At 41.6% G+C, this 22,406-nt stretch overlaps 2 protein-coding genes across 4 annotated transcripts; one reads left to right on the forward strand and one right to left on the reverse strand.

The window, feature by feature from the left end:
* Nucleotides 1-969: 969 nt before the first annotated feature.
* Nucleotides 970-9,971, reverse strand: cul4a (cullin 4A). The gene is made up of 20 exons (XM_085456501.1): nt 9,312-9,971; nt 8,158-8,273; nt 7,596-7,700; nt 6,891-6,959; nt 6,726-6,799; nt 6,487-6,649; nt 6,317-6,406; nt 6,156-6,238; nt 5,045-5,112; nt 4,709-4,827; nt 4,399-4,591; nt 4,126-4,230; nt 3,903-4,013; nt 3,185-3,270; nt 2,863-2,970; nt 2,627-2,740; nt 2,416-2,521; nt 2,157-2,329; nt 1,900-2,052; nt 970-1,798 (listed from the first exon to the last, which is right to left on the reverse strand). Exons 1-20 carry the CDS (start codon nt 9,448-9,450, stop codon nt 1,703-1,705), a joined length of 2,271 nt encoding a protein of 756 aa, XP_085312627.1. The 5' UTR covers nt 9,451-9,971; the 3' UTR covers nt 970-1,702.
* On the forward strand, nt 9,063-21,646 carry tgfbrap1 (transforming growth factor, beta receptor associated protein 1). 3 transcript variants are annotated; one of them, XM_085456468.1, is made up of 13 exons: nt 9,063-9,144; nt 12,368-13,078; nt 14,378-14,572; nt 15,184-15,338; nt 15,519-15,601; nt 16,150-16,330; nt 16,405-16,565; nt 17,096-17,153; nt 17,251-17,394; nt 17,646-17,789; nt 18,668-18,827; nt 19,025-19,476; nt 19,669-21,646. In XM_085456468.1, the coding sequence occupies exons 1-13, from the start codon at nt 9,093-9,095 to the stop codon at nt 19,855-19,857; spliced, it is 2,685 nt and encodes an 894-aa protein (XP_085312594.1). In that variant the 5' UTR covers nt 9,063-9,092; the 3' UTR covers nt 19,858-21,646. The 3 variants fall into 3 exon arrangements, with proteins under 3 accessions (XP_085312594.1, XP_085312605.1, XP_085312615.1); XM_085456479.1 differs by lacking the exon at nt 9,063-9,144 and adding an exon at nt 10,742-10,991; XM_085456489.1 differs by lacking the exon at nt 9,063-9,144 and adding an exon at nt 11,038-11,059.
* Nucleotides 21,647-22,406: the final 760 nt, after the last annotated feature.

Below are 22,406 nucleotides of genomic sequence, written 5' to 3' on the forward strand. Positions count from 1 at the left end.
TTTTTTGCCTTAAATGAGACTATAGTATCAGTCAGCCAGCCATTAACCCCTATATTTCTATGAAAAAAGCAATATCAAGGGAATGGTGAAAGGACAGTGCTATTAGTACAGCCTACAAATCCTGAACCAGAATGTATATTTGGCTCTCTTTAAAGCACTTTAGGTCAAATTCTGTTGTTTAAATGTGCTATATAAATTAAATAGACATGACTTTCCCCACAATATGTGCTACCTGTTTATTCTTTGCCTCTCTGAAAGAACTGTGACAGTGGGCTCTCTCTCTGCTGAGGGTTTATGTCATCCTCTCAGTTTCATGTCTCTGTCACTCTCCACTGGCTTTTGGTTTGGTGTAGATATTGGTTTAAAATCTTCTTTAAAATTGCTAATCTACTCCCTGTTCTCCAAACTGGATCCTTAGGTCCACAGACAGAGGTCTTCTGGTGATTCCACATACCCATCTGAAAACTAAGGAAGGCTGTGCATTCTAAACCTTAGTGCCAAAACTGTGGAACCGCTTATCTCTCTCTCTTTCCACCCATGACTCTACAGCATCCTTAAAGTAAAAAAAAGAAAGAACAAAAAAGCTGAAAACCCATCTATTCTGACAGGGATGTCAGTAATGGTTTTGTGTTGTTTCACTTGATTTAGCTGTGTTCACTTTGTCCTTGTTTTTAATGCCTCTCTGAAGCATTTTGTGGCTGTTTTTTTGCCTTAAAAAGCGCTGTGTAAATAATCTTTACTTACTAGGTCTCAAACGATGTGGAAATCTGAAGTGTACAGTAAAAGGAGTTTCCAGTTTCGCTGAAGTTAGGACGTAGAATTCCCACAGAAGTCTAAACCAAGCTTCAACAGGAGTATTAATCCTATCTTGCTAGTGTCAGTTCAATACCAACACCAGCGTTGGTATCTTTACTATCGATATTTGGATCCGCCCACCCCTACACATCACCACGTGCACACATCACCAACTGAATCATTAAATACCCATTTATTCAGCTTCACTTTCCGCACTCCTACACAGAACACAATCTGGTCTACGAAAACATCAGCACATGACAGTGAACATTTGGACATTTTGGTCAAAACAAATAACAAAGATGCCAAACGTAATACCCGAGCAGCTTGCCTGCATATGTTTTAGCATCTGTGCTCTTTACTCGTCTCATCCTCAACAGCTGTGTCAAGTAACCAGCCAGTCAGGCTTATACTCAGCAGTTTATGCAGCCGTTCATAAGAAAAACATCTAAAACAACAACCAAAAAAAACCAAACAGAATTCATAAAACTCAAGACAAACAACCTATAATAGAAAATAAGTGATATTAGAATGACATGGAGAAAAATAATCCAATCTGAGGGGAAAACAAAACTAAACAAAAACAGAGGAAAGTGCTAGTTATTTTCTGTTGTGTGTTGCATTAGCAGATTTGCAAGTCACATGAATCAACCATCAACAACCTGGGCCACTCCTCCAGCCCAATCTTAGAGTCCCACTAAGGATATTGCAGAATGGGAGCAGCACAGCCAAGTGTCTCTCGTCTCTCTGGAGCTCTGTGTCATCTGGACCTTGTGTCCAGGAGAGTGGACGGAGGGAAAGATGGGCACCAGAGGAGAGTCGGGTGGCTGAGGGGCTGTAGTCCTGTGCTACGGGGCCAGCTGCACGCTTGCTGTGAAAAAAGCATGACGGTGACAGCGGTACCCCTTCAGGCAACATAGTGGTACTGGTTAGGAGTCTCCTTGTCACGTTCCATGTAGTCTCTATCTATGAGCGACTCGATCCGCTTCTTCAGATCACCCGGCTGTGGAGAGTAAGGAGAGTCAGGTGAGCTTTAGGTGCATGGGGAAATAAAATTAATTAGTTAATTTAAAAAAGCCCCAAAACAGGCTTAATCTTGATCACCTTGACAGGGAACTTCAGCTGGTTGTAGAGCTCCGATACCAGCAAGTTGTGACTGAGGGTCTTCCTCATCTTCATGATGCGCACCACTGCTGCATCGATCTGATACTGTCTGTCCTGAAACACACGCTCTGTGGTGCTCACCTGCTCCTCTACCTGTAGGGAAAACAAATAAATAAGTGTGATGAGTAAAAAAAGAACAAAAAAACCCCCAACTAGTGAACGAAAAAACCAACCAAAGACCAAGACGTTATTTTTACCGTTTCCTTCATTTGGATCTGGTTGATCTTGATGCGGAACAGTTTATGTTTAAAATCATTGTTGAAGTTGAAACGGTCTCCGTCCTCCACGTCTTTCCCTCGAGGGTTCTTGTTGAGGACGCGTGCCTTTCCGCAGGCCAGAGACTGCAGCGTGCGCTTGAGCTCTCCCTCTTCTGTGAGGGATAAGAGAGCAGCCATGTGATACAGCAGGTACCCCTCCCCAAACAGAACGGTTAAACTGTATAAAGACACGCGTTACCTATGCCAGTGGCAGCCCGAATCTCCTCCATGCTGAACTCTTCTCCCTCATTAAACATGAGCAGTACCAGCGTCTGGAACAAGGAGACCTGCAGTTCCTTCTTACCCTGCAGTACAAAGTAGTCATTTTAAATCCAGGTGCAGTCCAGATGTTTTCTCAGCCCAGTGTATCCACCTTCTCCACGCTCCATTATCTCTTACAAGGCTCTTACCTCTTTAAACTCTGCCTTCAGTACAGCATGGCCCAGTGTGGGCTGCCACTGCAGCTTCCTCCCACTGTGCTTACCCAGATAGAACAGCTTGAACACCTCCTGGAGTTTTACCATCTACCAGAACATAAAAATATTATTTGTATCAACACTGTCTTGGATCGAATCAGCTGATTTGTTTTGTTTCATGCAGTGGTCAAGTGTATTTGTGTGCCAGACCTAAATGCAGAGCTGCTTACCTCTGTGGGCAGGTGCACCTCCATGGGTGTGTATGAAGGCCAGTAGCCCATAGTGAGGATGTTCACAGTAAGTTCTATGTTGCTTGGCTCACTCTGGTTCTGCATATACTGAGTTAAAAAAGAACAATTGTTTTACAATGATGCACTAAAAAAAAAAAAAAAAAAAAAGCATTTTGAGACACAAATAAAGTGGAGTGTGTCTACAAAGCTCAACAATATCTTATTTTTCAGGAGCTTGGGGGAAAACAAGTGACTGGACTTCTCATACGAGAAGCTTCTTCATTTATCTAGTTTTGTTTATGTGCATGAAGACTTCAGGTACCTGTTTGAACTGGATCATGATGTCTTTGGACAGCTCCATGTCTTTAAACATCCCCTCGAGTTTACTGGTAAACGCCGCCCCACATTCTGCAGGAAGTCAAGACCATGAATATTACAGCTGGCTGCTTCTCACACTACCACATTACCACAGACACCCATGAGAGTCTATATTAGCATTAATAACTTCATATTAGAACTTCATTTAGAGCTGCTGCTGCTATATTACTGCAACATAAAGATCCTCTCTGCGGTTAAAGCGGCATCAATCAAATTTCAGAATATACTGCATGCACAGGATAAGGTCAACCAAAAGGCTAGTTTCCTCATCTAACTGCTCTAAAACATCAAGCATATATCTATAAGTGAGGCATGCATGTTGATTAACAGCAACGTGCTGACTGTGAGGTGTGAAACATTTCCCATCTGCCTTAAAAAACAGCTACTCTGCTGACTCAGCATATAAGAGCAACAGACAATTGTTCAGGGTTTCCAGTATAAACAGGATATCTGGATGACGGATTACGGAAATCCAGTTCAAGATTTTTCTGTAGGACTGTCATTGTTTTTAAAATCTAATGAAAATTTAAACTGTCATCAGACAGCTGATGTTGTCACTTTTATTTTTTTTTTAACTGAGTCTGACTGGTCAACAGAACTTGGACTACAAGCGGACTCTCATCTGTTTATAGACTATATAAGATATCGGACTAGAGACTTACCGTGTTTGAGCTTGGACAGCATGGACTTCTCAGCATCAACAGAGGCACTCTTGCCAACCAGCAGGCGTTTGGCCAAGTCCTTCTTATAAAAAGCTTCAAACACATCTTTTCCTGGATGTACAAAACAGATCAAGAGGCGTCAGACGGAAACAAACTTCCTATTCACTAGTAAGACTAACTGGGTGAAAAGCAAACAGTGACATATTCATTAAATATAACTAACCGTGTATGAAGCGGAAGATTATCATTATCTTATCCAGTATTCTCTCCAGCTCCTCCTCCGTAGCCTCCTTGTTCCCAGCTCTTAACTTAGAATCCACATATTTAGCTGCATGGAAAGCACAAAAGCGGTTATCACATGCTGGAACTAATGAAAACCGCATTAAAATGAGCTGTGTAAATTCATTTAAGCGCACAAAGGTAGTGTTTTATACTTCCAAAACTCTTAAAAATCTAAATTACTGAAACAAATTCATCATTAAATGACCTGGCCTACCGATAAGCTCTGCAGGCTTGTTGGGCCTCTTGTTGATGAAAGTTTCAAAAGCCTCCTTCATGGCATTGATGAAGCTCTCATTGCGTGCAAAGCAGCTCTGTGCCACGTTGTCCATCTTGTCTTTGAAGTCCAGCAGGTCTTGTACCATGTCTTTGTCTTTCTCTGGAGTGCATACAATCTCTCCTCCAAAGGACTGAAACCAAATACAGTGTACATACACACGTCTTAGACACAAAAAGACCAGGACACATTTATTTTGACAGTAATGATTTGTGTTGATGTTTACAAATGTGTTGGGTCTTGTGTGTACCTTGATGTAATCCCTCCAGAACTGCAGCAGTGTGGGAAGTCCTCCCTTCACTTTGCTGAAGAGCTGGTAGAGGAGGGTGAGTTCAGTCACACGATTCTCATCCAGCAGAGTGCTCAGACCTGTCACAAACATGCTACACGTGAGTGCTTTTTACATACTGAAAATGTTTAATTACGTACATAAAAACAGGATACAGCTCTACAGGCAGGACAGCTCAACTAAAAAAGTTGCTAAAGGAAAAAAAGAAAGAAAAGAATACTCATGTGTACCAGTTTAACAGAAACCCAGCACTACGTCAGTTTGTGGCTGTTTGCAAAACCTTTCACACTGACATACCCTTTTGCAGTATTGCAGTCATATGTTCTTCTAACAGCTGTTTCTCAACACAGCTAATGAGACGTTTCCTGTTAAACAAAGAAAACAATATAAGACAAACCAATCGTAAACAAAGTTCTCTGCTTGCCAAGCAAAGCTGCTGTTCTTCAGAATATCTGTTACCACACCTATAAAAAGAAAAAACTATATAATAAATAAATATTTTGCCAATTATTCCTTCAGGATCGTCTCCTTGTGAATCCATTCACCACTTCCAGCATGACTGCTGTTTTTTTAAAAAGGCTCTGTGGGAATCCAGTTCGGTCCATATGCAGATGCACTTTTGTGATGCACACTGGATTCCCTCCCCCATCAGCTTAAATTGCAATTTGAAGAGGAGGATGAAGTCAAAAGGAAACAAATTTAGCTGGTGCTCAGTTGTGGTGTGTTTGTGGGGCTAAAAAAATTCAAGTTATGTGCACCAAATATAATCAGTAAGTCCTGCACAACCCCGTGGACAATGGAAAAATAAGGAGCAAGCACCTCATACGGGCTTGCAGACTGTGGACTGTTTTACTGAAACATGCTGTTTGATGTCTGAGCTGTGGTCAGAGTTCTCATCCACAGTGATGATCCTTTACATAAATGCTTACATCAATTTGCATTTGGTGCAAGTTAGAGCTGCACAGTTAAACTGCAAATGCATAGCTGCACGTGGTCAGAAGGGAACTTCCAGGGTGCGATTGAGACGATCATAAATGAGTAAACCAACCAAAACATGTAGATTTTTTTTATTTAAATAGAATCAAAAGATAGTGTAGTAGTGTCAAAGTTTGTGATGGCAACAGTGCTTGTTGACACTTTAAGGCACCACTGGCCTTCTGACTCAAAACTAAACCTCATTTAGCAGTTTCTATATCACTATATGGTAATGAATGGTTTTTAAATGTTCTTTCTGAACGTTGCATGAGAGCTGTTTTAAATGGCGAGTAGGCAATTTTACCTTCCTTAAGCTCCCGCAACCCTTGAAAAGGATAAGCAGGTATAGCTGATGGTTGGATGTCTCAGCGATATGCATGAATATAATAAAAATCCAAATAAATAAATAAATAAGTAAATAAATAAACATTACTGAGTGCTCTGATCGAGGTAGCTCACGATTCGATCATTTTCCTCCTCCAACCGACGAGCCACGTGGTGCAGGTACTCGGGTACCTGAACACACACAAACACACACTCAGCACAGCTGATGACAATCACATGACACACACACCCACTGGTGGTCTCACTCACGTCTCTCTCCTGCATCAGATGCTGTCCCTCTGCTGCATACAGACGATTGGTCTCAGTCAAAAATCTCTCCTCAAAGGAGTCTTTGTAAACCTAACAAGAGTTGAGAGTCATGATGGAGAAATACTGGCATGCACTCTAAGCGCCCACGTGACGAAGAGGCGATTGTGTACCTGCAGGTCTGACAGCATGCCAAGAAGACTCCTAAGCAGACTCCGGTCCACGGTCTCTCCATTCCGCTCCAGTTCAATCTGCTCCAAAATGCCTTCCACTGTTCGCTTTTGAACAGCACTGTCGCTCACGATGTGGGTGCGAAACAGCTCCAAACCGGTGTCCCTGCAGCGAATACATAACATCAGCTTTCTGAGAACATCTTTACAGACACAGTGACTGGAATTAACTATAATTTTACCAGATGGAAGGGAGTAGAGAGTTCTGCAGCACATAGGTACGATCCAGGAAGAGAAAGATGCTCCGGATCATTATCTACAAAGAATTATTAGATTAACATTCCTACAGTCCACTAAGGTTTGAGCAGAGCAGATTTAAATGGATATCTATCAAACATCACACTCACAGTTTGCCTACAGTGGTCCTGCCAGCAGCGATTCATTCGCTTCAGGAAGGAAAGGTTGTCCAAAGACTCTGTGAGGTCCAAGTTAAAGAAAATCTTTTACTGAGGCATCAAACCCCAGCTCTGAATTATATTACAGTACCTCTAATGAGATATAATGACAAAGCATGTTTATCTAACTTCCTCTTAATACTTAAAAGAACAAACTTCAAAAAGCTGCCCAACCAGTGTTAATAACCAAACTACACATTTAGCATCGCTTGACGTCTGCCAGCAGACCCCAGATATCATTGAAAGAGTAAAGCTACCAATAAGCTCCAAGCAAAATCCACCTTGAGGTCCCAACTGCAGATTTATAAAGAAGGTGGAGCACTGCTTTATCTTATCTGGGTGCAGCCGATCTCAAACAAATTGCTACTCACTATATAAGCAATACCCAACTCTTGTCTGCACACAGATGAACAACATCTGGAAACTAGTGTCCGGTTACAGATTTTCCCCTCATTAAACTTAAGTAATTTAGATATTTATCTCTTATAGTGAGAAACTTGTTATTATCAAGTCAGTGGATATACTGACAGGATTTCACTCCACAGTTAGCGGAGAATCATTTTGGTTTCTAGTAAAGAAGATATCAGGCAGATCCTACTTGCTTCAACATTTCAGCACATAGCTTGCCTGACATGCCTGTGCACATAAAAAAGGATATTCTCTAAACTGGTGGATCTGGGCCTGCACGTGATCTTCACAGACTTGCCGAAGCTGCTTGTACAGAGTCGGTGAGACTTTATACGAGCACAGGTTCTCCACCGCCTTCAAGTGCAGCAGAAACAAAGAGAAAACAGGAGACAATTGTTTTTATATGACAGGACAGACAGGTGATTTGGAGAATAATAACACTTACTTTAACACTATTAGTAAAACATCATGGATTTATGTGAAAATGTGGTGAAAGGCTTTGAGATGCATAACAGTTTAAAAGCAAACAAACACATCAGCAGACGTCCTGTACGTGATGCAACATGCTCAAAACAAATGGCAAGTCTTCACAAGTTTATTTTAATCCTCGGCTGTTCTTCAACTTCAGACTCATTTAATATTCGTGGCTTTATGGTGTTAGAAATGTCGAGACTGCAAAGCATTTGAGCTTGACATGCCCCGTTGTTCCGTACCAACATGTTTTTAAGGCCCAGCAGTGCAACACATTACTCAGGGTGTGAAGAAAATAAGTCTAACTCTAGTTTGGTAATTAAAAAGACAAACAGCAAACCTGATAGAGCTCCTCCAGGTTATACTTGATGGAGGTGCTGTTCTGGATTGCACCCACCGCATCTCGCAGCTTCAGCCACGTGTCCTCGGTGTAGTTCTCTGCTAGTTTTGGCCTATCTGTTTACAAAAACACAACAAGACTCACTTATAGGACTAAAATATGACCATATTAGGATGTGGGCAGCACATCCTAGTATCATTTCCACTTGCAGAGCATTTGTTTATTACAAATGCTCTACAAGTGGAAATGATAAAACCTGAAGAATAAATGTTCAATGACATTTTCAAAGTTTTCTGTCATATGTTGAAGGTAAGGAAAGCAAGTTTTGATACAATAGTTTTACTGTACTTATGAAGGCATCAACACTGGGATGACTGACAATAACCTACAGAGGGAGTACCTCCACACACTTTGGACTCTCAGCTATGTTGGCAAATAAACATTTATCCTGCTGGAAATTGAACAAAGCAAATTTACTGGTCTCTCTGACTCAATCATTTATTGACATTTATTTATTTGCCAATCTTTTTCCACACACAAAATTTCTTTCATTTCTAAAATGTCCAAAGTAAATGGTTAATTGTAAAGTGAAGTGCTGTAACTTCTCAATATTAACATCAACCTTGATTTAAAACAACCTCTTATTTAACCCTGGAGAACCCATGGGATCAAATTTGACCCCATGGGTTCCCTAGAAAAACAATAGGGTCAGCTCTGACCCCATGGGTTCTCCAGGGTTAAGTTTTTTCCCCATTTGTGGTGTGAATTAATAGACTGACAGAACAGCGGTATCTTTCAGACGATCAATTCATTCAATGATTAGTTATGTCAAATATAAAACCTCGTGCTTTTACTTTATACAACAGGTGCTGGGATTTAGGAGTGGCCCAAAACTCCATGGCTGGTGGATTTGGCACAAACAGCTATGCAGCATAATGGAAAATGCATATCAGTCTATCAGGAGCAAGCCCTGGGTAAAGGTGACATGTGAGTGCTTGAGCACGGCAGTAAGGGCAGCAACTTTTTTTTGTTTTGTTTTGTTTGTTTATCTTTTTACAGGCATTATCTGAAAGTAACATCCTCTTACGTGCTATGGTATCTCTGTGTAACTGCTGCTGTTAGGTAACGCATTAGAAGAGGCTCAGTGACAGTACCTTTGAAATTTTTGATCACTAGTTTCTTTGACGTGCCGGTTTTGCCTGAGGCCACAGCGGAGGTCCTGGCCATCCCGTTGGCACTGTGTTCCGTTATAGAGAAGCTGGCCCTCTTGTCCTGTCGGGTGTCCTCTGCCATTATCAGATTAGCGCTTTGGCTTATCGCTGTATGGTTCAAGTGTTTTGCTAACTTACTGACGGGCTGTTTACTCGCCGTCAGCGGGGCAGCCTCTATATTAAGTTACTTGTCTTTGGTTGACAGCACAGGCACTCGCAGCCTATTTAAAATACATTCACGGGGAAAAAAATGACTTAATACGAGGTTAACTAATCCGAAAACATAACTACCTCCTGCTAAGTAAACACACTGCTAGCTAACAGTATGTTATCTGAACCTGCAGCACACTTTAGCAAACACTTCTCGTCTTCTCATCAGCTCTATAGCTTCACAAGCTAGTCCATATCCCCATCGGCTACTTACAGGCCTCCACGAGTTTAACTGTTGTATTTTGCGACAGTACACTAACACATAAACGCGACATCGTTAGCGCTGACATAAAAATCCCAAATTACTGCTGGCTTTCTCTAACATGAAGCTAGCTAGCACAACAAAATGGCTTTTCTCAGACGGTTCAGTTGGACAGGTGCATCTTGGGTGAAAACCGGCCGGGTTGCGTTCAGGAACATATGGTGCATTTTAGTGTCAGAACAAATTGGTCAAATATTTTTGGTTTGAGATACTGTGTAGTTAACTTAAATATCAGTAACAATAAATCAGTTTGCCATCAAAAGGACAACAACTTTTTTTTTTTTGCATTAGTCATTAAATTAAGAAGCTCTAGTCATAATAAGAACTCTAAGGAGGTAAAATTGAGGCGTTCTCTGGAGAGAAGGGGAATGAAAGTCAGTGGAAGCATGACAGAATGAATGAGAAGGAGATAGGTGTAACAGTGAGGAGCAGACGTGGTGAATCTGGATGAGTTTAAATGCAACAGCACCCCTTACTAATGCTAGTGAGTACACGTTTACTGTTATGGCACGCATTTTCTTGCACACATGCTACTAGGACCAGTTTAGAAACACTTAATCACCTCTGATATTTGTTTGGCTCTTGTCATTGTAACGCACTTGTCAGCTATGAGCATCACCAGAGATAAAGATCTATATTACTTGTTAATGAATGAAATATACTGAAATATTTGTGTTTAGTCTTAATGTCTGTGAAGGCTCTCAGTCACCCATGTCATCGTAGTCTGAGGAGCTTGGAAGTCCAGATGCTTTTCTTTCCAAGCTCCTTAGACTGTTTAGTTTAAATATTTTATATGTGAAGAGGTAAACAAGGAATAGTACTGATGCACCTGCCTCACAATAACACTGCTCCAGGTGGTTTCTTAGCAGTGGCTACTGTTGAAAAACTCGTAACAACGGTGAACGCACCACTATATCACCTGCAGCCAGCAGGGGTTCAATGCAAATGGGCGGCGTTTCATATTGGACAAGCAGGAACTCTCTGGCTGCCATTCAGCTTGTATTATCCGGCTGTCGGTGCGGCAACGACCCCCAGCAGCATGGCAGTGTTGACGTTTAGGTGTGAGTTCATGTCCTGGTTTTCGGAGTACTGAGGCTTTTCTGCGTGTAGTGACTCCGGCCTGCCGTCCCGAGCGCCGTCTGCATTGATAGGTAGGTCTGCTGTCTACGCCAACTGCTCCGGGAGGAACTGGGCAGGGTGTGGACGCACAGAGCATCATGTCAGTGAAGGGGAGATTGACTGGAAAATAGGTTGATTTTCCTTGTGCGGGCACTCCGTGAGGGTTGTAGCCTTGCAGCTTTAACCACACTGGAAATGTAGCCTAGCTTTAAATTAGCTTGCTAGCGTTAGCATAGCAAGAGAACAGTGTTTAGAAGCTAACTTTAGCCGAAAGAGCTCAGCTACGTGGTACTGAAACAACCTATCAGATTTAAAACTGGCCACGGCTTCCTGACATGACTCATATCCTAATGATGACTCTCTCACCTTCACACAGTCACTGTCAACAGTGATTTTCTTTTTCGCTGCTGCCTCTGTGTTTGGGGAGCTAGCTAGTGCTAACACCATTAGCTCGTACTGTTTGAGCATGAGGGTGTGAGGAGATCAATCTCTAATGGGTCAAATATAAATGAGTAAACTATACGATAAAGTGTTACTATAGTAGTGTAACAGGAAACTCAATACAATTGTGCTGTTGATATAAAACCGCATATCTGCTTTGTTAATCTTTTTGTGTCAGAACACATAACCTTTCACGCAACCCAGATCCGAAATCTCATGCCTTTAAATGTAAACACCAGCAATCCTCAGCTGTACTGTCAAGGAGAGACTTTAAAGAAATGTCAATCTCCTTATCTTAAAGAGAAAACGTCTTAAACAGTATCTTCTGCTCTTTATCAGGCTCTCGGTTGTAGGAACAACAGGTAGGCATAGAAGCCCAAACCTTCCTTTTCTTTACCTCCTTCAGCTCACCTGGCAGGGAGGCATTAAAGTGTTGAGATGTAAACCCTCCAGTGTATCCTGGTTCTGCCCTGGGGTCTCCTTCTTGTAGGACATGCCTACAAAACCTCATCTAGAAGATTTTTAGGAGGCATCCTAATTAGATGTCCAGCACCTTAACTGGCTTCTTTTTATACGGAGGAGTGGCTCTACTTCCAGCATTCCTCCTAAACGACCAAGCTCCTCACCCTCTAAGGGAAAGTGCAACCACCCATCAAAGGAAGCTTGTTTCTACCACTTGTATCCGATATCGTTCTTTTAATCACTACCCAGGGCTTATGGATGTGGGAGGGCGTGGGAATCGACCTTTCAAATCGACAGCTTTAAAGCACCTTACATTCACAGACTCACACATCACACATGTAAAAATTCACATACATGTATAGTTTTATGATTAAATTATATGCTGAGTATATCCAGAGACTTAATGATTCCTCACAGGGAAATGTTGTACAGTCCGCTTTCCACATTGATTATTTGAATTTGTCTGCAGCTTTGCTGACGCAAACTTATTTTGTACCTCCTGTAGATGCCTTGGCCAAGATGAGCGTGAAGGCTTTTGAGCTAGTCCCCGCTGTGGAGCGAGATCTCCTAATGGGCGACAAAGCTCGCATCAACATTGAGTGCATTGAATGCTGTGGAAAGCACTTGTACGTGGGCACCAATGACTGCTTCATCCACCACTTTCTGCTGGCTGAGGTCGCCTCCTCTAAAGGGAAGCCGGGTTACTTGGCTCAGAAGTTGCTGCACAAATACCTTGGCCTCAAGAAACCTGTTGCTGAGCTGCGGGCTGCTTCTGCTCTGGAGCGTCTCATAGTGCTCTGTGAAGGGTTAGTGTTCCTCGTTGACATGGTGACGCTGGAAACGGTGCCCTCGGCAGGTGGAGGTGGAGCCAAGATCAGGGGCGTGGCATCATTTTGTGTTAACGAGAACCCGGTGAACGCCGATCCGTTCTGTGTCGAAATGGGCGTGCTATCCTCCAAACGGCGGACAGTCCAGATTTACATGGTGTACGAGGACAGAGTGCAGCTGGTGAAAGAGTTGACAACGCCCGAGCAGCCCTGTGCTGTCAGTCTTGACGGTTACTTCTTGTGCCTGGCTCTTACCACACAGTATATGATCCTGAACTACAACACGGGAGCCTCCCAAGACCTCTTCCCTTACAACAGCGAGGAGAGGACACCCATTGTAAAGAGAATTGGCAGGGAGGAGTTTCTCTTAGCAGCACCTGGTGGTCTGGGTAAGTCAGAACAAAAACAGTCCCTGCAGTGAATACTTGGAGTTTTAAGATGATATCTCAATGGGTGACAAATTAAAAGAAATTCCAACACAAGGGGCCTTAGTAAGAACAGATCAGCTGCGCGAGTGTGTTTTTCTGAGAAGAAATACATTGTGCAGGATGTATTATATTAAATGTTTAGTCTGTTTGAAGCTGCAAAAGTTGTGACTCTGTAGTTTAACAGACTTATTATTTCAAATCCAGATACAAACTTAGTCTTCATGCAAATTTGATATGAGGTCAAAAAGCACAAATTGCTGTGTTTTGGATTAATGATTGTAAAACAGAATTTTTCTGAATCAAGATTACGGATCCTTTTTTGGATGAAAGAAAGACTAAAGCTTAAAAAAACCCCACTAGTAATATTTGTGATCCTCCTATCATTGTGATTGTTCAGTACACAGTGATTTCACACCTACTGATGTCTTATCTTGAACATAATCTACTCTAGAGCAGGTTTGTCCTGCAGCACAAGTTTCCATAGTAATCTGTTTCTTTTAATTGAACCTTCTTGAATTAAAGGTGAATCTACCAGGATAAATCCAAATCCTGCTTTGTAGTACAGAGGATTGTACATTAAACATTCTCATCTTCATGAAATAGTTTGATAAGGACAACCAGAGGCATTGTCATGTTTGAAGGGTCCACTCCCATTGGCATAGAAATGTTTCATCACAGGATGAAGTTCATCAGCTTTGTGTTGCTTTTAATTTCTCTCTCTAAACCATGTAAAGCACTTTGCTCCCCACAGCATTACACAGTCACCAGCTCCATTCACTGCAGCGCTCCGGGTTCAGCCTTTCTTTTATGTGTCACACATCTGTGTGAAAATACATTTCAGGCATTTTGTGTAGGCTAACATCTCAAAATAAAGAGCTTATTGTTTTGCTCACTATCTCTTAAATGTTGTGATTCTCCAAACTTATTTTTGGGGCTGTTTAAGGGAACATGTGCATTTCCTTTTTAAAATTAAAGTACTGTGTGTAATTGGTGGTGTCTGAAGGATCAAATTGTGTTCTGTAACTTTGACAGCATGTGTGCATCTGCTTGTTTATTAATAAGAATCACCTTGGGGTTTTTTATTATTGGTCAGCTGTAAAAAGCTGAGGGGGAATGGTTGTCACTCTGCTGGGAAGGCAGGCAGAGTATTGATCCAATACCGATACCAATGCTCGTATCGATACCTGAATCGGTCCGCCCACCTATACTTAACATGTCCATGTTGATCGTTAAAACTGCTTTTCCACATGCCATCTCCAGGAATGTTTGCCAATGCAGAGGGTGTATCTCAGCGAGCTCCGGTCAGGTGGTCAGAGAGCGTGATTGGTGCCGCTGTGTGTTTTCCATACGTGGTGGCGTTGGACGAGAGCTTCATCACCATCCACAGCATGTTGGACCAACAACTTAAACAGACCCTTTCATTCAGGGATGGCCATATTTTGCAAAACTTTGAAGGTATGTTTGCATATTGCTTGTTTCTAATGTCTACCAAAAGGTATCACAAATGGGAATTACTATTTAAGTAAATAGCATTTTAATTTCCTCAAGGATTAGGTTTAACTAACAGGTACTTTTTTGATGCAAAGAGCTCCTGAAAAGTGCGTTTGAAAAACAGGAAAGGATTAATAAGTGATATGGGGATGGAAATAGTTATTGCTTTGGCTGACTGGACTGTGTAACCAAAACTGTTCATCAGAAAGCGTCTGGATGGCGCTGTGCACTCAGGTCTCAACTCTTAATGGGATCTGAAGCACTATCGACCATTTCTTGCTACAGAGGATTTCAGTTCTGTGTTAAAATGAAACTTTTATTCTGCTTGGCTTTAGAATAAAAGCATTGAAGTAATATGAAGTCATCTTTGAGCTTCAAGTGCAAAACGACACTCATATGTGCTTGAAAGTGAACTTGAAGCTCTGAGCTAAAGCTCTCTGAAGCTTTCCGTGCGCTATATATTATCCCTGGTTTGGCTGCAATCATCAGGTGCATGCAAAGCTTTCAATTTATGGAGCTGTTGTGAGGAAAAATCAGTCTGACCCCTCAGTGCTCTGTGTTTGTGTTTTTTGTAGGGAAGGTCATTCTGGCTTCTACTAAGGCCGTGTACGTCTTAGTACCTCTGCCGCTAGAAAGACAGATTCAAGACTTGCTGGCCAATCACAGAGTGGAGGAGGCGCTCATTCTCACAGAGGGAGCGCAGAGAAATATCCCCAAAGACAAGTTCCAGGTAACAACATGTTTAAGAAGATGATATGTTGGCCACACAGTGCACCTGTTGTCACTATTAGAAAATCTTAATATGTTAATTCTGCTTCCTAAACTAATCTTGCTGAGTTTCATTAAAGAGAATATTTTTCACAACTACAAACTCGATTCACTTCTAAATTGTCACTTTCTACTTCTGCAGAATTTGCACAAACGAATCCTCCAGCAGGCCGGATTCATACAGTTTGGCCAGCTTCAGTTTCTGGAAGCGAAAGAACACTTCCGGTAAGTCTGGGTCAGTGCTGGTCAACCCTCAAGTCATCAGACAGTTTTATTGACATTTATGAGAATGCCTGGAATATATTTTATAAAAGAATCATTCTTAATGGCTCCAGTTTTTTCTTTTTTAAATGCGATCAGGTCCATAAGATGGATATATTCTTTTGGAGGGGACACTTGCTTTCTACTTTTGTCTCTGAATACATCTGCAGTGGATTTTAGAGCATGGAATGGAGGTGTGATTTTAAGTGTAGAATTTCAGCTTTAATTGAAAGACTTTAATATTGTAATATCACTTGCGAACATACAGCCGGGTTACTCTGTTCCTTGAATGTTAAAGAGCTGTGATTAGTTTAGCAAGAAGTACATGACTCACCCTAAAGTTTATCTCTAATCCTCAAAATCTGCCACATTTTGTACATTTTTATCAGACTCTTGTGTTGTCTGTGTCTGCAGTGAGCTCATCTTTTCACTCCACTTTGAAAGTTCTGACAAATGCCAGTTAGAGATGTTGAGTTTTTTATGACCTTACTCTTATTTATTTGATCCTTCAGGAAGGGTCAGCTGGATGTGCGGGAGCTGATATCTCTCTGCCCGTTACTGCTACCAGCTTCCTCTTCATTCACGCGGTGCCACCCTCCTCTCCACGAGTTTGCAGATCTCAATCATCTGGCACAGGGTGACCAGGAGAAAGTGTTGCGATGCAAGAAGTTCCTCATAAGTTATTTAGGAGAGGTAACTGGATTCAGACCTGCACACAGTTTTGTCACTTGTCTTGTGTTAATGGTTTTCATTATCTGTACGCGCAGGTACGAAGCACAGAGGTGGTGAACGGCTGTAGAGAGGATGTGGACACTGCACTGTTAAAGCTGTATGCCGAACAGGACCACGACAGCCTTTTAGACCTCCTGGCTTCAGACAATGCCTGCGTGCTAGCAGACAGTGTCCCATGGCTGGAGAAATATCACAAGTTTGTATACTCTTACGATCTAATCTTTTATGTTAACATGATTAAAAACTCAGAAACTGGTCCAACACAGAGAGACTTTATGATCTCCAAAATGTTGTTAATTATAGCTTCATTGATAAACATGCACAATGACCTAAAAGCTTTGGTTTCTAGTGTGTGTGTGTGTGTGTGTGTGCGTGCTCGTGTGAGCGCATGGTTTGACTGTTGTATAAATGGTGATTAAAGTAAATTAGTCCGACTTCTTTCATATGAAATCAGGCTTAAAATTCAGTAATTGGCAGCAAAAATAGCACTTGGGAATGACTGGGAAACAGAACTTTAATTATTACAGCTACAAAATTCACTAGAGGGATGGACTGAGATGGGTCTTCATTGGGTAAATGCTCTTCCTTCCTCCCACACTGTTAATTAACACCCTGGTAAAGCTTTAATACTATGTCCAGTTTAGGAAGGCAATTTAATTGCTTTATACAGAAAATGTAATCCTCCAGGGCGGCTTTGGCTTCATTCAGCTCTTTTCTGTCTTTAAGATATTTTGCGCTGGGGCTGCTCTATCATTATAATGGTCAGGATTCAGCAGCACTTCAGGTATGTTTGCAAATTTATTTTTTTTCTCAGTGATTTATGACTGAAGAATCTGCACTAATACGATGTTTATGAATTGAACCCTTTATGTTTCTGATAGTTGTGGATTCGTGTGGCAGATGGGGAGCTGCAAGACCCTACTAGATCTGATCTTTTTGAGTACATTGTGGACTTTCTCTGCACCTCCTCTAATGTGGACCTTGTATGGAAGTATGCAGACTGGGCCCTACGGAAGGATCCCATCGTAGGTTACCAAAAATGTAACGCTGCTGCAGAATTATTAATACTGGTCTCACTTGGAAGTTTTTGAGTCTTGCTGTCTGTCACTAGCCAATGCTTGCACAATATTTCCTAGTTCTAGTGTTTGAGTGTACTTATTCTGTTGCAGTACATTGTCTTAAAGAGCTTAGAGCTTTGCTTTGCAGACAGTTTGCGTCACTTCCAGTCATTTTGCAAAAGCTAAAGTAGTAACCTAATCTCTTTTCTTGCCCATAGATAGGTGTCCACATCTTCACTAAGAGGCATACCAGTAAAGACCAGCCGGAATTGAACCCTGATGATGTCATCACTTACCTGGGAAAGCACAACCAGGCGCTTCTGCTCTACTTGGAGAACCTGGTGCTGGAGAAAAGGGTGCAGGTACAAAAACACAAGCTGTGATGGCTGATAGACAGTGTTCAGGTCTCAGGCTGCACTCCCACAGAATGTTTAAGTATGAGGAGACGTGAAGGCGTGATATTCAGCTGTAGGTTGTTCATATTTTGGCAGCACAAATGCACAGCCTCTGCAGTTAAGTGAGCAGGGGATTCAGAAAAATTGGAAGTGTAAACATTGCTTTCTGTCACATTTAAGGTTAAATAAAACCAAACCTTTCCTGCAAGGTGGCAAAGGCATCACCAGAAATTGTGCGTCCAGTATAAATGTTCCCTAATTCCGACATGAAAATGCATTTGAACACTTGACTAAATGTGAAAGCATTTTAGTGAAGCAGCTCACGTGAGACATGGTAGCTTCGGTGGTTAGCTCTGTCTCCCCGACTTCCCCTTCTAGTCTTGAGCTGTCAGAATTAAGTTACTTCTAAAGGGTGTGCACATCCTTAATTTGGAGCTTAAGTACAAGTACTTTTATAAATGGTTGGATGAATATTTTCATGAGTTCTTGAAGCCTGAAGTCTATAAATGTTTTCACATCAGCGAACTGCTGCACATGCACACAACTGAACACTTGCTGCTGCTCAGTGAAACCACAGTCTGACCTGTGGGCTGCAGACATGCTTCACTCTTGTAGTTTGGGAATAAGATCCTTAAAGTGATCCTGAAAGTAGGCCCCACGATGCCCCTTTTTCATTTTTCTAGCTAACATTAGATTCTAGAAACTTGCTTACCTATAGTATTGAATCATTGTAAATGGTTATTTTGGACAACTCTCATCGTGGATTTATTTTTAGGTTTCCATCTACAGATGTGCATCTTTAAAAGCTTATTTAATTTGAACTGTTTTCATGTTTGTGGATGCAGAAGGAGAAGTTCCACACACATCTAGCTGTGTTGTACTTGGAGAGGGTGTTATCTTTGATGTCACAGTCTCCAAAAGATGAGGAACAGCTGACCAAAGCTAGGGAAAGGCTTCAAGCCCTGCTCAGGGAGTCCGACCTATACCGTGTACAGTTTCTTTTAGGTGAGAAAAATATCTGTTTGTTTGTCTCTAACAGGAGTTTCTTTTTTCTTGTGGAATTACTTTGTAACGTCTCTTTAAAGATTATGAACAAGATTTAATTGATGCGCTCTAACGAGGTCTTGCTTTTCATTTAATTGTGCGTCTGGTGATCATTTTGGAGATTTTCATGATGTTTGGTGTTCTTGTGCTCTGTTCAGCTAAAATGGAGAACTGTGAAGAACTGCTGCTAGAGCGTGCAACACTACATGGAAAACTAGAGGAGCATGACAAAGCGCTGCACATTCTGGTGCACCAGCTCAGAGACTTCCCGTCCGCCGAGGCCTTCTGCATATGGGCCTCTTCTAGTAGAGATTCGGCGTACCGACAGCAGCTCTTTCACCTGCTGCTGGGGGTGTATTTGGATGGGAGCCCTCCTGGGCAATCGGGAGACAGCGGAGAGCTGGAGATGGCGGCAGTGGATCTCCTAAATCGGCACGGGGAGGTGTTTGACGCGGTCCGTGTCCTGCGAATGCTGCCAGAAGGCTGGTCACTTCAGCTGCTGCGTCCCTTTCTGGGTCGAGCCATCAGGGCCAGCATGCACGCCTGCCGCACGTCCAGGATCGCTTTAGGGCTCGCACACTCTGAAAACCTTCAACTGCTGCATGATAGGGTAAGAAACGCATTATAGTATTAAGCTAGATAAGTATATAAATAACTGCTCTACTCTTACGCTTAACGAAACACTTTCATTTTTAATTTTCTGGTTTCACGATCAAATAAACGGGTAAACAACCATGAAAAGTTTTTAACAAAACACCTTAAAACTCCTTTCCCTGTTATTTTTTTTTTTTTTCTCGTCCAGTTGAAAGAGTGTAAGAGACCCGTCTTTGTGTCTGAAAAGAAGGGATGCCACCTGTGCCACAACACCTTCAGCGAGCCCAGCGTGGTGTGTCTGCCCGGTGGAGTGCCTGTCCACACCCACTGTGTTGCCCAGAGAGTAAGAGACTCTCCCACAAAGAGACAGTTGACTAATAGCAGTAAACACACGTGAGACCTAACCCTTTTTAAGAAACCTCATGGCTTGGGATGAGAGGCACCAAACTACAGCAGGATGCGCTGAGATTTTCAATGGCTGAGGAATGTGGGGATGACAAAAGCACAGAGCCCCAGTTCCCCTAGTGGGCTCTGCAGCTGTGGAGTTAACAAGACACACAAAGAAGGCTGGGCGACTGTGTGGGGGACTCGAGCGCCGCAGTTGTACTGCACTTTCAGACTTACAGTTTGATTTCTGTTCCATTCTGTGGCCGTCCTGTCTTTGTTTTTTCTTCTTTTTTTTTTTTTTAATCCTAAATTCAAGAAACTGCTTGAACTACAGAACATAATATTTGAATCTCATTGCATATATTTCTGAAGCATGAACAGTCTTACACTTTTGGGTCTAATCGGCTCCATATGGGTATTGTATTAATACTGTTCTAACCTGTCTTAACTCGCACATTACAGAGTTGGGTTGTAATGTGAATACTACAAAGGCTCATCAGTACTGATGGAAAAAGTCTGTTGTTCTTTTTCTTTTTTGTATGTCTTTGACTCTTTGTTCTGGTCTCAAAGCTGCTTTCCCTCCACCCACAATGATGTTGTATTAGTTGGTAACTGACAAGCAGCAATTTGATCCAAACCCACTAAATGATTGTCATAGCAAGGTTTAAACAAATAAACACCAACCTTTTGTGGAGCAGCAACAACATAAAATGTGAAAATAACAGTGCTTCACTTATGAATAAGTGTAATTGGACATTTATTAGACTATACACATCACATTGACCTTCTACAAGTTGCACAAATGAGATGAATCCTTAATGATGTGACAGTTAATCTTACAGCGTAACTGAAATGAACCTGCATACATTTTGTCTGGTTTCAAGCAACAAATAAATAAAATTTCCATTGCCCCAAGCATGCATGCATACATTTTGTTTGTTTGAACAGGCCACTCATACTGTTAGATATCCTAATGTATGCATGTACGCAATACTGAGCAAAACATTTAAGTTGAAGTATAGGCTATTTGTTTAAAATTTGTGTACAAGATCAATCATGTAGAACAACAGGCCACGAACTACAACTCTCTCCATTGAAAGTGCAAAGTGCACCCGTCTCATTTCTGTGATTCAAAGAGCCTGTAAAATTCTCAGCTTTCTCAGTTTTGGATTTGCATTTAATGCAACAAGTGTTAAAACTGCCCGCAGTGAACGTGATAACAAAGATTGTGAGACTTCATAAAAATGGCAGTGTGTCCAAGAGCAGCAGTAGTATGCAATGACATTTAAGGTGAAACACTTGAGGAAAAAATGAACCGTGCACAAAATAAACTGATGGGTAAGTGGGTGAAAGATCCTGCATGAAGTCAATTAACAGTGTCTGTTCTTCACACACCTGTGACATCGTAACAGGAAAAGTAGTCAAGTTAGTTATGGCATCATAGTCTTTGGTCTATGAGAATGAGGTGGACATGCAAAGACAGGCTCCAAACATAAGTGTAATATTCTTTTGTTATGAAAATATAACAAAGGAATATTACACTTATGTTTGTCTTTGCAAGTTGCCTAAACTGTTTAAATGTTTTAAAGATCACAAACGTCCCACCAATACGTTCTTTTTAAAAAGATCATTATTTCACTGAGGTTTTGTGTATTCATTTGAATCCTTTCAGCAAAACACGCTTCAGAGGAAAATGTGTGTGTGCGGGATGTGTATAAAGATGTTTTCATCGGAAATTAAATTAGGTTTGACTCTCCAGAAATTAATTGTTCCAAACAGATAAAAATAAATAAAACATTTCAATTTCAGAAAGAATCTGGCAAGAATGCAGTGTGATAACTGTAATTTGTCTCTATTAATATGCAGGGGTAAATTACTTTTGGCAGCCTTTTCATATTTCAACACAAGAACTTCATCTCCCTGTGACTGTTTCTAAAGACACCAGAAGATGGCAGTAATGTGTCTGAAACCAGAACGCCAGCTGATACCACAATCTCTACAGTTCAATGTTCTTGGCACATGCTCCAGTTTTGAGTTTCAATAAATTCAGCCTGGTTGTTTTTGCATAAACGGGTTCACAGGCAAACAAATAAAGAGCATCACTCATGTCTTTATGTTGGAAAATTAAAAGAACCACACATTCGTGGAAATCACTTTAAGGTCCTTTACCACGGCTCCACTTACTAATGGGTATGCTTTAAATAACAGGTGGGGTGGCTCTGGAATAAAGTGTGTTTTAAACGTGTTTAATCTCACTTTCAAATTATACAACCTCAGTCTGACAGTCACTATAACTGCATGATTCAAAGATTTTTGGGAAAACAAAAACTTACAGCTGTATCAGACTCGCTGCCACAGTGTGCAGGCTGAGTGAGGAACAATGATTTTTTTCCCTGCATTCATAATGAAACGACCAACTAACTAATGCATGATGCTGCACTGCGCTTGTTCCCCTAAAACATCTTTCTCCTCTAAACGTTTCACAAGTGTGACAAAAAGTGTTTAATCATCGGGCGCTGTCACACCTCAGATCACATGCTGTTGCTTAACAAGTCTTCA

This window comes from Copadichromis virginalis, linkage group LG1 (assembly GCF_057382275.1).
Source record: "Copadichromis virginalis isolate Kocher_CV1m ecotype Utaka linkage group LG1, C_Virginalis_male_GT1.1, whole genome shotgun sequence".
Lineage (NCBI taxonomy): Eukaryota > Metazoa > Chordata > Actinopteri > Cichliformes > Cichlidae > Copadichromis > Copadichromis virginalis.